Source organism: Tenrec ecaudatus, chromosome 6, assembly GCF_050624435.1.
Source record: "Tenrec ecaudatus isolate mTenEca1 chromosome 6, mTenEca1.hap1, whole genome shotgun sequence".
In the NCBI taxonomy this organism is placed as follows: Eukaryota; Metazoa; Chordata; class Mammalia; order Afrosoricida; family Tenrecidae; genus Tenrec; species Tenrec ecaudatus.
In genome coordinates, this window is record NC_134535.1 from 75,444,621 (window position 1) to 75,460,508 (window position 15,888).

General features: G+C 55.3%; 2 protein-coding genes and 1 non-coding gene across 4 annotated transcripts; 1 reads left to right on the forward strand and 2 right to left on the reverse strand.

The window, feature by feature from the left end:
- Window positions 1-382: 382 nt before the first annotated feature.
- MYL6 (myosin light chain 6) lies at window positions 383-3,478 on the reverse strand. Of its 2 annotated transcripts, XM_075551497.1 has the most exons (7): window positions 3,360-3,478; window positions 3,094-3,121; window positions 2,216-2,359; window positions 1,813-1,986; window positions 1,652-1,729; window positions 1,298-1,341; window positions 383-574 (listed from the first exon to the last, which is right to left on the reverse strand). In XM_075551497.1, exons 1-6 carry the CDS (start codon window positions 3,360-3,362, stop codon window positions 1,313-1,315), a joined length of 456 nt encoding a protein of 151 aa, XP_075407612.1. In that variant the 5' UTR covers window positions 3,363-3,478; the 3' UTR covers window positions 383-574; window positions 1,298-1,312. The 2 variants fall into 2 exon arrangements, with proteins under 2 accessions (XP_075407612.1, XP_075407613.1); XM_075551498.1 differs by lacking the exon at window positions 1,298-1,341.
- Window positions 3,479-3,693: 215 nt separating this feature from the next.
- On the reverse strand, window positions 3,694-8,124 carry MYL6B (myosin light chain 6B). Its single transcript, XM_075552821.1, has 8 exons — window positions 7,991-8,124; window positions 6,716-6,939; window positions 6,002-6,029; window positions 5,555-5,698; window positions 4,930-5,103; window positions 4,221-4,298; window positions 3,879-3,915; window positions 3,694-3,780 (listed from the first exon to the last, which is right to left on the reverse strand). The coding sequence occupies exons 2-7, from the start codon at window positions 6,935-6,937 to the stop codon at window positions 3,887-3,889; spliced, it is 675 nt and encodes a 224-aa protein (XP_075408936.1). The 5' UTR covers window positions 6,938-6,939; window positions 7,991-8,124; the 3' UTR covers window positions 3,694-3,780; window positions 3,879-3,886.
- A 7,568-nt stretch (window positions 8,125-15,692) lies between these two features.
- On the forward strand, window positions 15,693-15,824 carry LOC142452216 (small nucleolar RNA SNORA21). Its single transcript, XR_012785245.1, has one exon. It is a non-coding gene; the product is annotated as a small nucleolar RNA SNORA21 (small nucleolar RNA).
- The last annotated feature ends 64 nt before the right edge of the window (window positions 15,825-15,888 follow it).

Below are 15,888 nucleotides of genomic sequence, written 5' to 3' on the forward strand. Positions count from 1 at the left end.
CTTCCCTTATTAGGAGGTGGAGCCAAGCAGCTCACCTACTGTTAGTGGGCCCGTGCTCCTGAAGTGGCAGGCCAGCCCAGCCCAGCCCAGGCAGTGCTAATATGGCCTGGCATTCGCTCCAATCACCTCTCCCCGTCTTCCCCTAGAAGACAGGGCTTGACATGGGACAGAACACATTTGGCCGGCCTTGGTTCTACAGGACTCTCCGGCTTTTCCCGGTCCCCTGAAGGGCAGCCTCTCCAGCACAAGGCTCTTCAATGAGGTCAAGATCGTGCCCTCGAGCTCTTTCAAAGCTTTCCCTAATGCCAGGGCCCATGACCCTGCCACTCGGGGGCTCAAGGCAGACATCCACGTAGACCCAGGAAGAGCAGCAGGCCCAGACTGAGCGCAGAGAGCAAGTTTATTTGGTGACTGCTGCTGCAACGTGATCCGAGACAGAGGGCGAGGTGCTGTGACAGTGAGGAGGAGCCCTTGGGACTGCACACAGTCAGTCTCACACGGGGAAGGCACAGGGCTCTGGGGACACAACACGGGAAGGGCTGCCCTCAGCCGTTCAGCACCATGCGGACGAGCTCTGTGGAAAGGAGAGGTGGGGTGAGCCGGGGGGCAGGGCTGAGGGGAGGGGCGCACCAGGGGGCAGGAGACTACAGGACCTCGAAGGCAGCTTAAGAGGCAACAAGCCTGCAGCAACCAACTTTGGGGCCAGACTGCAGGGCAGCCACCTTGGGTCTGACTCGTTCTCTCTGCCCCTAGCTCCCCTCCCATCAGCTGTTAGTGCCCCACCCCAAGGAGCAAGAACACAGCAGAGGCAGAAAAGTTGTCAACTACACCTACAGCTACTGTCAGCCACTGGCGGGAGGAGAGGACAGTTTCGGGTTAGGGTGCCTCCAAGCTGCCCAGCAGAGGGTAAGGGGAGAGGACTACCCAGCTACAGCAGCAGAATGGGCAGGCGGCACGCCCCTCTATGCCGACAGACCATGCTCTGAGGCCAAAGGGCCACCCTAAAGCAAGACTGGCCCAGGCTGGGGAGAGTTCCCAGACACCAGCACCCAGGATCCTAAAAGCAAAATCGTCACAGTCCAGAGTAGATGCCCCCCATTCGAGGAGAGGAGGAGGTACCATACCCCCAGGCTGACTTCCTCCAGTCACCCCTCCCTCCCCAGTCAGCTCCATGCAGACATGCCAGGAGGAAGGCAGAGATGGTAGTAAGGTAAGGGCCGGGGCCAGAGAGCAAAGGCTGGGGAGAAAAACCACTGGGGAGATCAACTAGAGGAGGGGAGGCTGGGAGGAGCCGTACCCGCCCCACGGCCCGTCACCCCGACAGGATATGCCTCACAAACGCTGCGGGAAGGAAGAGACATTAATGGTGAAGACAAGACACAGACCTGGAGGGAAGGAATCCAGTACGGGGTGGAGGACACATGACTAGACACTCCATTTACTCTACTCCCCAATCCTTTCCCACCCTCCACACCACAGTATCTGACCCTCTTTCCTGTCCCACCCCCTTGACCTCCCCACTTCTGGGCTGGACCCTGCCTCCTGCTTCCTGGATCCCAAGTCTAGAGACAGGGAACGTCCCAGATGCTCCGTCTTCACCTGCCCCCCCGCCCACAGCGGCTTCCTCCCCAGGAGCCCGAGTGGGCCTCACCTTCATAGTTGATGCAGCCATTGCTGTCCTCGTGCCCGGCCACCAGCATCTCTACTTCTTCCTCTGTCATCTTCTCGCCTGTGCAGGGCAGGGAGCATTTGTGAAATCGGGTGACAGGTGTGCCAGGCTGCCACAAACTCAAGTAGCAAGGGCAGTCTTACCCAGTGTGACAAGGACATGCCGGATCTCGGCCCCCATGACGGTGCCATTCCCTTCCTTGTCAAACACCCGGAGGCCCTCAACATAGTCCTCGTAGGTGCCCTGGTCCTTGTTCTTGGCCACAGTCTGCAGCATGGGCAGGAAGTGCTCAAAGTCCAGCACCTTCACATTCATCTCTGCCACCAAGAGGGAGAGTGGGGAGAGTGTCAGGCCCAGGGAGTCCCACGAGGTCTCTCAGAGGCCAGGGGGATGACAGGGACCACAACTCAGCGGAGAGCTCCCTCCTGCATGCAGCGGGGATCTGAGACCTGCTAGAGTTGGGGGCTGAGGAAGACAGAAGGCAGCTCTCAAGCCAAGTCCTGCGGGTCCCCCACCACACTGGGTGGTTGTCCTTAGGAACCTCACCATCACTCTTGGGGTTCCCCAGGACCTTGAGCACCTCGGCGTTGGTGGGGTTCTGGCCCAGGGCCCTCATCACGTCCCCACACTGGCTGTACAGGATCTTGCCATCCCCGGTTCGGTCGAACAGCTGGAAGGCCTCCTTGAACTCTAAGGATTCGGGTGAATGTCAGCACCGGGACCGAGGAGTGAGCCCACACCCTCCCCTCTGAGGTACTCAAGCTCCATCAGCGGGGAGGGGGGAACCCGATATCTGCACCAGTGCACACCAGCGTCTGCTAAGGAGGATCGTTTCCCTTTACCCCCGACTCAAATGGCCCTCGGAAAAGACACAGCGCTCCGGGGCAGCCAGCCACAGCAGCACCCATTGACACGCCCCCTCCACCCAGCCTCCTTCCACTGCCCTGCTCGGGACAGGAATCCGCCACCGCCCGTCTGCGGCCTGTCCTTATAAGGAAGTGGAAGCGGCAGCCAGGGACTGGGGTCAGCCGAGCCAGCCGCCCTCCACCTTTCCCAGTGCAGGGTGCAGGAAGGGTGGGCACAGTCAACCGCTCCCGCAGCGACCCTCTCCACAAAGCAGCGGCGGTTATGGAGGGCGGAAGAGGGCAGAGTAGGAAACACAAGCAGCTCAGAACACTCCCCCCGCCCCCCGCCCAGTGAGGAGACGGAGCGCCCCTCCACCTCCAACTCACCCGGCGCTGGGGCTCAGATCTGGAGGGGAGGGAAGGAGGAAGAGAGGGAGAAAGAAGATGGAGGCTTGAGAAGCGCAGCCAGGGATTCCGCCCTGGGCGAGAGGGAAGCGGGGACAGCACGCGAGCTGGAGGGGAGGGGAGGGATGGGCCGCTCCCTAAAGGTGACCTCGGCAGAGCCCAGGTAGGACTTACCCGCGGTCTGGTCCTCGGTGAAGTCACACTGCCCGGAGAAGAGGGGAGCATCAGCATGTGACCTCCAGCCCCCCCAGCCTCCAGTCCCCCCACGGAACCGCCACCTCCCGCTCGGTGCCGACGACGCGCGTCCCGGCAGCACGGGACCCCTCGCTTGCCATCCTCCCTGCAGCGCCCAGGCCCTCGGGCTCCCCTGGGCCTCCTCCGTCCCCTACCCCGCTTCCCACCCAAGCCCCACGCGGCCGCGGCCCCGGCCCGGGCCCCACCATCTTGCCCGCTCAGGCTCCGGGACCTCTGCCTGCAGTAATGGCTCCGGCTCCCGGCCCCACCCTACTCCTAGCCCGGCCTGACGTCACCCGCGGCGGACCCGGCCAATGGGGAGCCGCCTGCGCCCGCGAGGGCGGGGCTAGGGGCGGGGCTGTGGTGAGGGCGGGGCGATGGGGCGGGGCTGTGTGCGATGGGGCGGGGAGAGGGCGGGGCGGGCCCGGGAGCCGGCCCCTGGGAGCGGCGGAAAGGAGCTGGGGGCGCCGATTGGAGGGACCCGCAGCCGCCCGCTGCCCCCGCCCCGCCGCCCAAGAAAACCACCAGGAGGCCGAGGGAGGAACCGAGTCTTTATTTTAGAACAATGGGCGGCCTCCTAGCGGCAGGAACGGGCTCCCGCGGGCGGCGGCATCCGGCCCGCGCGACCTGTGGACAAAGATGCAAGTGGGCGGGCCTGGCGGGAAGCGCGCTCCGCGGAGGAAAGGGAAGGCGGCCGCCCCGAGGGCGAGCGGGCCGGGCCCTACCTGCGCGCTCAGACGCTCAGGATGTGCTTCAGGAAGGCTGCGGAGAGAGGGGGCAGGGGGGGGCTTCAGACACCGGCCCTTCAGGAAATACTCCGTCTCACCTGAGACCGCTGTTGCCCCCCACTAAGCGGGCGGGGGGAGGGGGCGCCAGCAAAAGCTACACTTTATCCTGGGTTATGGGCTATGGGACCAAAGTTGCCTAGGACGGAGGGGGGCCCACCGAGTCATCTTCTCATTGGACTTTTCCCGGAAAAGGGGCAGTAGACCAGATACGTTTGAAGACCTACACATGATGCCCTGAGAGGCCCCCGCCCCTCCTCCCTGCCCCTTGGGGCCCCTCACCCTCGTAGTTGATGCAGCCGTTGCTGTCCTCGTGGCCTGCCAGAACCGTCTCCACCTCCTCCTCAGTCATCTTCTCTCCTGAACCCCAGACACACAGGAGGCCGCCTGAGCCCCGCCTGCCCTCCTGCTAGGCCCAGGCCCCCAAGTGAACCCTGCCCCTGTGGACACCCCCCTTGCTTGATACACACTGCACCTGAGTGGACAGAATGCACGTATCTGGAAAGCTAACCCCAGTGGAGCCAGGGGACGCCCGAGGGTGGGAGGAGCCACGGTGGTGCCTGGCTTAAGCATTGGGTCACTTGGTCACTAACCACCAAGTCTCTGGCCGGCTGCTCCTTGGGAGGAAACTGAGGCAAGCTACTTTCCGCAACATTCATAGCGCTGGCACTCCTGTGGGGCAGTTCTACCGGCCCTATAGGCTGGCGGTGACTGAAGTCCAGCGGATTTGGACTTGGGAGACTGGCACCAGCCCACCCACAGAGCACAAGGCTCTCTTCCAAAACACTCGGAGAAGGCCTCTTCAGGCCCTCTCTCCTCTGCCCTTGGCACCCCCCCCCCCCACTTGAGCCTTTTAAGCTCTGCTATGTGCTTCTAGGCTCCTGCCTGGTGACCTAAGGGAGCCCATCCCAGGCTCTGCCCACCTGGTCTCTGTACCAGACCGCACCCCCCTTTCCCCCACCCCCCGGGGGAATCCTGCTCCCTGCCTCACCCAGCGTGGTGAGGACGTGTCTCAGCTCTGCGCCCATGACTTTGCCATTGCCCTCCTTGTCAAACACCCGGAGCCCCTCTAAGTAGTCTTCATAGGTGCCTTGGTCCCGGTTCTTGGCCACTGCCTGGAGCATGGGCAGGAAGGTCTCGAAGTCCACCCGCCGGGACTTCAGCTCTGGAGGTTGGAGAGAAGGGAGGGAGGGGTGACTGACGGTGGGGGTGGGTGGTGTTATCCGGGATTCAGCTCCCAAATGGTCCACAAAGCTTTCCTCTTATGTTTAGCATTTCAGGATGTTTTTCTGCCCCTGTGTTGTTGATAGTTTCTGTAGCCCTGACCTGGGACTGTAGCCCTGACCTGGGACTGTAGCCCTGACCTGGGACCTGGTGTTTAGTGGTTATGCATTGGGCTATCTGAACGGTCAGCAGTTTGAAACCGCCAGCAGCTTCTTGCATGAAAGAGTGGCCTTTCTACTCCCTTAAACAGTTGGGGTCTCAGAAATGACTATGACTCAAGGTCGCTATGACTCAAGGGCAGCAGTTTGCTTTGGAGCCCTGCCCAAGGATCCTTTACACTTTACCCACATCTCTGGGTTCTTCCACCCACGTTGTCCCAGAAGTCCCCTCACCATCACTCTTGGGGTTGCCCAGGATCTTGAGCACCTCGGCATTGGTGGGGTTCTGGCCCAGGGCCCTCATCACGTCCCCACACTGGCTGTACAGGATCTTGCCATCCCCGACTCGGTCAAACAGCTCGAAAGCCTCCTTGAACTCTGAGGACAGAAGGACAAGTCTGTGTGGACTGGCGAGGACATCGTTCCACCCAGCCTTTGGGAAGGGGTGGGCTGAGGGGGGACCCTCTGGGGTTGAGAGACCCTCATCCTCAGGCAGCAGAGAGGCTGGGTGAAACTGTGGGTAAGCGCTGGGTAGAAGGAAGGATGCCAAGAGGAAGGGCGGATGAGTGAGCGAGCGTGGGAGGCTTCAAGGTCAGAGCTGGAGCTGGTGGAACAGCAAGGGGATCGGAATATGGGCTTGGGCCTGGAGAGTGCTGGCTTAGGGGACTAGCGTCGCCTCACCCTCCAGCTGGTCCTTGTTAAACTCGATCTGTGGAAGAAAAGAGCAGGTGAGGAAGGATGACGGGGTTCAGAAAATCTCCCCAGCACTCCTCCCAACCAACTGGCAGCCACTTCTGAGGGGCCCAAAGGGACCAGACCGGGAGCCCAGCCACCTCAGTCCCATTCCCAGCTCTGGGCCTTGGGAGAATCCCAAGAGGAGGAATGACAGCAGGGAGCGTTTCCTGGGAACAGGGTTAATCCCATGCCACCTGTTCCCCGCCCTCCATTGCCCTGAGCCCTGCATCCTTCACATAACTGGGGGCTGAACAAAGGCTAAATTTACCCCTGGCCCCCAGCTGTGATTGTCCTGTCCTCTCCAGCCTCCTCTCCTGGGACTGAGCCTGGCGGCCTTTGAGTTGGACAGCATCTCCCTCCCTTCACCTTGAAAGAACCATCCTCAGACCCAGATGTGCCCCATCGCACAGGTCCTCACTCCTGGAGGAGAGTCAGCGAGGGTGTGTGCACTCGTGTGTGCGGTAGCACACGCGTGTGTCACGGGGTCAGAGGGAGAGACAGCACAGACAACAGCAGAGCCCAAAGCCTGGAGGTTTCCAAATGGCAAGCTCCTGAAACATATCCATTCTGTGCCTACTATGCACCCTCTCCTGCCCCTAGGCTGTGTCCCACCCTTGTCCCACCCTCTCCGAAGTCTACCCTCACTCTCTGGGGACTCACCACTACTTTGGAGAGATCGATGGGGGGCTCCTGGGGCTTCTCAGGGGCTGGGGAGGCAGCAGACTCGGCCTTGGCCTTGGCTGGAGGGACCCCTGCTGCTGGCTTGGCAGCAGGCTTTGAGGGAGAGGAGCCCACCGGTTTCTTCACAGGAACATCCTTCTTGGGAGGCATGATGTCCGGTAGCCAAAGGACAGTGTGTCGTGTGTCGATGGGGACACCCATCTCTGTTTAAATAGTCAGGGAGTCTGGGATGTCAAGGGGCGGGGGCAGGGGCTGGGAGCCAGTTGGCAGTGTGGAGGGTGAGGTAGAGGAGACTGCCTGTTTGTCCTCATTCCCCTGCCCTCCCCTGGTTCAGGACTCCTGCCTCAAGGTCTTCCCCTCCTCAGCCTGCCCCTTCCCAAATGCTGGCCAGAGCAGTGCCCCCCCCCCCCCCCCCCGCCGCTGAGGCAGCGAGAAAAAGCCAGAGCCTGCCTGTGATGGGGGAGTTAGGCTCTGGGGTGAAGGCTACTGAGCGAGATCTTGGGGAGGTCTAGAGGGGGTCCTTGGGTCCTAGCTGCTTTAGACTTGGGAAGGCGGAGGGGCAGGGGTCTGAGGGAATGGAAGATAAGAAAAATGGCAGCTCTTCCACTGATGAGGGGCAGGGCTAGGTGACCCCCAGTCTGAGCCCCAGCACGTGTCTGGGCACTCCACAATATAAAGAATAGTGACAGGAAGGGGAGTGTGGCATTGTCTCAGTGCCCAGCGTTGCGAGTGTGTGTGTGGGGGGGGTAACTAGGTCAGGTTTAACACCCACCCATGGCCATGGGAATCACACAAAGGATGGGTTGTTTCCCAAGCCTACAGGGGCTGGGGGTGGCCCTGGGGGTGAGAGGCAAAGAGCCTCAATTCTCTAACTCATATCTTATGGGGTCCGTGATTACCCCCAAGCGGGGACGGGGGCAAGGGAAGCCCTGGCTTGCGTGCCAGGGGCAAGCCTTAGGGGGCACTGGGAAAGGGTCCGAGTGGAGGAGGGCATTGGAGGAAGGGATCACTGCTTTTGTTTTAGCGGATGCGCATGGAGTGGTTTGGGGGAGATGACAGCGACTCCATTAGAACAGAGGGCTCAGAGTCCTGCTCCCCAAAATGCAGCGTCCCGTTTTACATAAATCAGGAGCCATCCCTCCTGCAGGGAGTACACCGGAGCCACACACACATGCACAAACATTCATACACGCACATGCACACAAAGAGCCTCAAAGAGAGGAAGGAACCCCGAAACAGTCCCTGAAAACTCACCCTGCGCAGTCCCGAGAAGGGGAGGGGGCGGGGCGCAGTGCGGCGCCCGTCTCCTGAAGGGTTAATTCGGGCGGCGACCTCAGAGCAGGCCGGGAGCTGTAGTCCCGGCCCGGGACCCAGGACGTGGACCCGGTGGCTTCCGCCCAGGCCAGGCGGTTGGTGATTCGATTCCTTCAGCGCGCTTTAAAAAAAGATCTTTTTTTTTTTTTTTTCACAGTTTTGGCAATTCTCTCACAGATCATATAACAGTCCAGTCATATCAAGAAGAGATGTACAATCCTTACCACGATCGATTTTAGAACATTTTCTTCTTTTAAGATCATTTTATCGGGGGCGCTTACAACCCTTGTTACGCTCCATACATCAATTGCATCATATGTATTAGTACATACATTGCCACCGTTCTTTTCTAGACATTTAATTTCTATTGAGCCCCTGGGATCAGCTCTGCTGTGTGATTTTTTTAATCGTGCCAAAAAGATACACAGCAAAACATTCTCAAATGCAACCGGTCCCACATGTATAGTTCAGTGCTATTGGTTATACTCGTCATGATTGATGCCCTTTCCAACACCGCAAACACCAGCTCAACGCCGCTAAGCAACCGCTCCGCCTCCTTCACCCATGGCGACCACCGGCCCACTGTGGTCTCTTTTTCCTTTTTAGTCATTTTCCTGATGTAAACATTCACATGTACACTTCCATAGTTAAGTCTCTTTTTCATGTTCTTTTCTTTCTTTTCATTTACAAACCATTTTATTGGGGGCTTGTACAACTCTTATCAATCCATCCATTGTGTCAAGCACGTTTATACATTTGTTGTCCTTGTCATTCTCAAAGCATTTTCTTTCTACTTGAGCCCTTGGTATCAGCTCCTCATTTCCCCTCCCTCCCCGCCCCCCAGTTAAGTCTCTTTTAAAAGGAGTATGCATATCAGTCATCACAGTCAATTCTAGTGGCCCCTGCCCCATGCATTCTGTATTTGCTCCCCACTTCCCCCATAAACCATTGCATCAGGTATTGTCTCTGTGCAGCCACTCCTTCTGCACTTTATAAACTGGGAAACCTAACAGAAACAATTTAAAAAAGAGAATAAAATAATATAAAGAGTAAGAAAGACCATCAAAAAAAAAGAGACCATCAACAATATTAAAAAAGCCAGAGAAGACATTTCTGTCGTGGAACAAATGAGAAACATAAAAGCCTACAGCAAATTCAGGTTGGGTCAAGAGGGAGTCCACTGACCAAGAGTCCTATTACACCATGGTTTGATCCACCATCAAGTTCACAGTCATCTGTCTTCTCGTCAAACTGTTTGAGGGCCCTTCCTTGTGGCTAGAGGGGATCTGTCAGAGGCTTAATCTGACTAGATGCTCTGCACATGGGTATGGGGCTCCCACTGCCCTCCAGAGCCTGCTACAAATTGTGTGTTCACAATTTAAGCTCAGATACTTTTCCCTTCAGCAATCTGGGTGTTGTCATTGTCATCTTGACGCACACAAGCTGGTGTGCTTCTTCAATGTGGACTTAGTTGACGCCCCACTAAATGGCTGCTTCTTTGAAGACAAGCCTTGGGGACCCTCGACACTATTCCAATTGATAGCCCAGCACCATCTGCTCGCTTCACGTTTGCTGTAGCACCCTTGTCTTCCGTGGTCTCTGTATGCTGAGGTGGGTGTGGAGCAGGGTCATGCCGTAGGACGGACTGTTCTTGGCTGGGCCTGGAATTCAGTGGGAGCCCAGAATCCACCTGCTTGTCCATGGGCTCTGAATGACGCTAGTCTACGCTGGAGGCACTATCAGCTTTCTTCACCACATTTGCTTATTCACTAACTTTGTCTTCAGCGGTTGTGTCGGGAGGGTGAGCATCATAGAATTCCAATTAAGAATGCTATTAAGAAGAAAGTGTTCTTGCATTGAGGGAGTACTTGAGTGGAGGCCCAATGTCCTTCTGCCAACTTAATACTAAACCTATAAATATAGGCACATAGATCTGTTTCCCCATCCTCATATTTGCATATGTACATGTCTTTGTCTAGACCTCTATAAATGCCCTTTGCCTCCCAGCTCTTTCCTCTATTTCCCTTGACTTTCCTCCTGTCCCACTATCATGCTCTGTCCCCACCTGCGTTTCAGCAATACCTCTTTTTACATTACCCTTGATCTTGCCCTACTAGGCCTCCCACACCCACCTCACCACCAATTTGTATCACTAGTTGTTCCCTTGTCCCTGGGTTTGTTAACACCACTTCCTTACCCCCTACCTCCCCCTATCCCATGTCCCCCAAGAACTGTCGGTCCCGTTGTTTTTCCTCCAGCTTGTTCATCCAGCCTATCTTATTTAGACAGACCTGCGGAGATAATAACATGCACAAAAACAAGACAGAGAAAAACCAAGCAACAATATACAACAAAACAACAACAAACCACTGACCAAGAACAAAACAAAACAAAACAAGAAAGAAAAGCTTGTAGTTAGTTCAAGGACTGTTTGTTGGCCTTTAGGAGCGTTTTCCAGTCCAGTCTGTTGGGGCACCATGCCCTGGCCCCAAAGTCCACCTTCAGCATTCCCTGGGGACCTTGCCGCTCCATTCCCTTGCTGTTCTGTTGCACTCCCCCAGTGTTTTGCCTCGGTGTGGTGGGATCAGATCAGGGACAATTCCCACACTGTGTCTCCGGTGCTGTCCCCTGCAGGGCCATGGGTCAGTGAGGGGCGTCCTGTCTCATAGTGGGGCTGGCCATGTGGTCCTCTCTGTGGACTGGCTGCTCTAATTGGGGTCATCATCCTCAGGCCTGGTGGGCCAGGATGGACAGCACTGTGCTTCAAGGTTGATTGTGCAATGTCCTTTTTTCATAACGAATGTCGTGCCATTCCTCTCGATTGTGTTATTCCCAGCATAGTAAATGTGTGATTTTCTGATTCAAAAATGACCAATATCAGTCCGTTTCAGCTCACCAATGCCTAGCATATCTATCTTTATGTGTTCCATTTCCTTTTTGGACCACTTCCATTTTTCTTAAATTCCAACTTCAGATATTCCAAGTTCTGACCCTGAGCCGAGTTTTGCAGCTGTTTCTCTTTTCCGTGAGTGGTGCCCCATCAGCAAAGGAAGACCCCAAGGCTCCACTCCCCCAGCCTTTGCCCCACTCCTGCCACCATGGTCGACTCCCCTCTGAGAAAGCAGCTCTTCCCCAGTCACATGTTGGGGGCCCACCCTCGGGCAAGATTTCCGACAATGTTCTGCTTCTGTTCCCTAGGAAGCTGTGCAGAACGTCTCTGCAGGTACTTTCTGCGACGTGGTCGGCTGATTCCTTTTTCGTTGTCTGTTCTTAGTCTGGAAGCTCTGCTGAAACCTGTCCACCAGGGACCTAGCATCCAGCATCACAGTAGCCCGCAAGCCCCCACTGTAGACAAACTGACCTAGGACTTGTCTGAAAACAAATGACCCGTGGGGGCAGGAGGAGGGAGAAAGAACTCCTGCTCAGGGGCCACCATGCATCTGGGGAGGGCGCTGAAGGATCTGGGAAAGTGGGAAAGGACAAAGGCGATGATTGGACAATGTGACCCACATAATTCATGCCACTCGATAGTGCAGGTGCAGACTGTCGAAGACTGAAAACTGTTGAAATGGGAAGTGTTTAAATATCACACACACACACGCACACACACACAGGTACAAAAAAACAGGATTAAAAAAAAACCTACATATTTAATTTTTTTTTAACAAAGCAACCTTATCACCTTCAAAGTACTCTCCATGACACTTGATACATCTGTCAGATCTGGGATTCCATTCTTGGAAACATTTTTCAAACTCATGTTTGGATGGCACCTCCCTCATTTTTTCTTCTCCCCTTCTGCATCGTCAAATCACTGTCCTTTCGTGTCCCTCTGCATTCACGGAAACAAAAACAAGTCACACAGATCAAGGTTAGGCGAGTAAGGTGTGTGGGAGCAAGAGAGGCAGACTGTTTGGTTTGTTGTTTGTTTTTTTTGCCAAAACCTGGCACACTGGGCTGGCTGCAGAAGCAGGTGCATTGTTGTGGTGGCAAAACCAGTCTCCCCCTCCCCGCCCTCCAATCAGGCCTTTTTTGTCACATGTTGGTACACAATCTTTTCAGAGCCTCTAAATAGGAAGCTTGATTAACAGTCTGACCTGGTGGAGTGAACTCCTTCACATCAGCGGAGTTTGTTCCCGTGGGTTTTTTTTTGGTGGGGCGGGTACCTCGCTCATATGTAACAAGTGGGTTTAAGCAAAAAAACCCAAACATCTCAGTCACTGGAGTAGTTTTGGTTCACCCCATGTACACACCTGTTAATGTGTTGAGAGAGTCTAAGCAAAGTCTAACTGCCATCGCATGGCCTTTCCTTGCTTGGATCTGGAAAGGAGCTGGGGGACTGCCGATCGGATTCACCTGTGAGTAATTTCAGCCCGGCTTCCCTGTTGGCTGGATATAAAAGGAGCCCTCTGAGCAGCAGGAGGAGCAGGCTCATTGCTGGCAAGAGCCGGGAGCGGAGCGTGTGTGCTGGGCAGTAACCCCGCGCGCGCAATGACCCTCTGGGCTGTACAGTCAGAGAAGCAGAACCAGGTGCTGGAACCTGGACTTCCCAACCCACAGAGCAAGTATGGTTGAATGCTTTTGTGCCGGAGGCTGGCTTGTGGCGTCGCCGAGGGCCTGTGGGCACTGATTGGGGAAGTTGGCCTAGCTCACCCAGGGAGCTTAACCTGGTGTCTTCCGACAAGACCTAGAGCAGAGTGGTGTGCCCACTGGGCGTTTGTTAGCGGAGTTGACAGAGCTTTGTAACGTGTCCCGAGAAACCATTCACCTCTGTTTCTCATTACGTGTATTAACTTCCTTGATGAGACCTTCCATTGTGATGAAATGAGCTCCGTGTGGCCACTGCAGTAGAGATGCGCACCCAGAGGGGTGAGAGAGAGAGTCCTAATGAAGTCAACTTAGACAGGGGTTCTTAAAGAAACGGAAGAGAATTTGCTGGGGGATGTCAGCGCTTTGGCATTTGACCAGGTGGTGCTATTCTTCATCGTGCGGGGCTGGGGGGAGGATGAGGATGGTTTACGAGACGCGGAGTTGACGAAGGCCTGCTCCAGTCCCAGTTGTGTCCACTCACAGCAGATGTAAGATTCAAACGGAAAAGTACACGTTGTGGTCATACTGCCGTTTCACTTCCTAATGTTCGAAAACAGTGGTTCTCAGACTTCGCTCTTCTCTAGAATCTCCCGGGAGCTATGCAAGCAATTAGACTTCAAGGTACTGCCCCCAAGGACCTGGTTCCAGGTCTGCCATGGGGACTGGGCATCCGCGCGAAAGGCTTCGGTCTACCAGACATGGAGCCCTGGCGGGTCGTGCTGACGAGTTGGGCTGTGATCTGCAAGGTCAGCAGTGTGAAACCAGCAGCCGCTCCGTGGACGAACAATGGTTCTGTTTTCTCCCATGAAAAGTGACAGTGTCAGAAATCCATAGGGGTGCTTCTGTAGGGTCCAATGGGGTCACATGAGAAGGTATGGATTAGAGAGAGCGAGAGAGCAAGCAGTGAGAATCATTTTACAGGCACACAGATAACCAGCAGACTCAGTAAATGGAGTGACCTTTGAAAAGCGTGCATTGATTACGTCCTCTCCCTAGCTAAAATCCTTTTGTGTCTTTTTATAAAGATTAAATCTTTTCAGGGCCACCCACTCCCCCCCCCCAAAAAAAAATGACCACAATTTCAAACTGCTTATTCCATAGGAAGCACCCACACCTATTCGCTTTCAGAACCTCAAAGGTTTCCTCTGACTTTGCTCATTGAGGGCTGTGGCCTCTTAACTTTCAACCACCATCATATTTTTGGGGCCCATAGAGCACACCACTGTCATCAAGCTGCTTCTGACTCTTAGTGTGCTCTTTAGAGTTTGTGAGGCTGTGGCTGTAAATCTTTACAAAAGAAGACAGCTTTCTCTTTCAGTCTCCCAAGGAGCAGCTGGTGGGTTTGAACTGCTGGCCTTGTGGTTGGCCCCATGCCTCACCCACAGTGGCAGCGTGCACCTTAAGCGGCTCGCAGTGCCTGTCCTCAAGACCTTCAAAGAGTTGTGAGTGAACGGATACCTGGGTGAAAGGGAGAGTCATTTAATAGGGAGATAGGTTGGGGGTGGGGGGGTGTCCAAGGGATTGAGAGTTCCCCTGTATGGGACCCTTCCTCTACCTTAAAGGTGAAGTGATTTGAGTTGGTAAGCGAATAAGCAAGAGGAGGTAGCTTTAAAAAATAGTGAGAGTTTAAAAAAAATAGTGAGAGTTTAGAGTCTGTGAAAAGCTGAGAGTTGGGTGGGGATCCATTCACAAATGCTCTGAGTGCCTGCTCGGAGTTTGCTGAGCAGCCAGGAGGCTATCCGGATGGCGCTAAGCCATGAGGTCGTGGTCCTCAGCTGCTCAGGTGATTGAACCGGAGAAACAACGTGGCGGGAATGATAATGGCATTGATGTGTTGTGCTATAGAGATAATGGAGGGAGGACCTGAGAGCGGGTAGCTGAGAGGCTGGATCAAAGGGGAGAGGTGGGCAGCCCAGGCCAAGTAGAGGTGTGAGGACAGAGAAGGAGCCTCCAGATTGAGAGGACGGGCAGAGGGCAGAGTCACTTAGGGGCGGAACGAAAAAGGATGTGCTTGGAATGCTCAGAATTCTTGCTGGGAAAAAATGGTGCATTGGAGATTTAAAAATTCCCAGAGACACGGAAAGGCCGGGCTAAGTGGCTGTGGCTGTGCCCGTGGACAGTGTAAGGACTCCTGGAGGCAGAGTGGGTGGCATGGTGGGTTGATCCGTGGGAGGGGACTCTGTGGGGAAAGGTGCGGTTCTCTGCTCCCATAAAGATTTACAGTCCCAGCAGCTCCTCTGCCCTGGGGCTCGGGGATGACTCAGGCCCCACTCAGTGGCCGGCTGTGAGTGGGTGGTGGTAAAGGTGAAGGTCGCTGGATTGGTAGAGAGCGCCCGCCCATTAGAATTCTTTCAGTTACAAGTGTAAAGAATCTGACGAAAGTTGGCTGAACAATAAAAGGGGTTATTGGTTCATGTAGTTAACGTCCAGAGATTGAATGGACTCTCTGAGCTCGGTCTGCTGTAGAGCGTCCTGGCATAGCTGTGCCCCATGGGTTAGCCTCTGCGAGGGCCCCTCTCCTGGAGTCCAATCCGGCTTGACTTCTGACAGCTCCCACAGAGGGAGAGCGCTAGCTTCTCTTGACCACTGGGATCAATTCCTGTATGTCCCTCAGGCTGGGCCGTCTCAGGTCATAGGCCTGTCTGCCCTAGAACAAATCAATCCGCCAGGGGAGCAGCTGGAATTGGCATAGGCCATTGGTCATTCTGCAAGGGGGCTAGTTTCCCTTAGGCCAGTTAGGGGCCATCCCTGCCGCGAGGCGTGGGTGGGGGTAGGTGCAATCCAGGTGACAGAGGTAGAAAGGATGGCGGGAATGAGGGTGCTAGTTACTGAATGAGCTGCGAAAATGCACGTTGAAGAGACAGGAGACCAGGATGTAGGGCAGCAGAACCTTCAGTAAAAACCGAAGTAGAAAAGCAGGACCCCCTCCTCTATGCAAACCAGACATATTTAGACAAACATGTCTCTGAGGCTGGTAGATGACTGGAGACAAGCTCTCTTAGGAATATACTTATTTTACTTTCTTTAGGGTGACTTCAAAAAGAAGAAAAAAACTTTTAAAAGCATTCAGTGGGCCTTTTGCCAGTGACCCACTGAGCCATCAAAAAGGGCAGATTAAAAACACCACTTTGGGGTGAAGCGGCAACTTCTGTTGTGGAACTTCAATGGGGGCGATGTGACCAAAGTACCCACCTTGGGGACTAAAACCAGAGTGTGAGGGGTGGGCAGCAGGAAACTGGGTGAGGGGA

Excerpts from the sequence above, each read along its gene's own strand:
- MYL6 (XM_075551498.1), bottom strand. Across the intron at positions 1,987-2,215 it reads GGGGAACCCCAAGAGTGATG|AGATGAATGTGAAGGTGCTG; the intron begins GTGAGGTTCCTA and ends TCTTGGTGGCAG. Across the intron at positions 575-1,651 it reads TGGCTGCATCAACTATGAAG|AGCTCGTCCGCATGGTGCTG; the intron begins GTGAGGCCCACT and ends TCCTTTCCACAG.
- MYL6B (XM_075552821.1), bottom strand. The coding sequence starts at position 6,937 with ATGGGTGTCCCCATCGACACACGACACACTGTCCTTTGGCTACCGGAC. Across the intron at positions 6,030-6,715 it reads TCGATCTCTCCAAAGTAGTG|ATCGAGTTTAACAAGGACCA; the intron begins GTGAGTCCCCAG and ends TTTCTTCCACAG. Across the intron at positions 5,699-6,001 it reads TAACAAGGACCAGCTGGAGG|AGTTCAAGGAGGCTTTCGAG; the intron begins GTGAGGCGACGC and ends TTCTGTCCTCAG.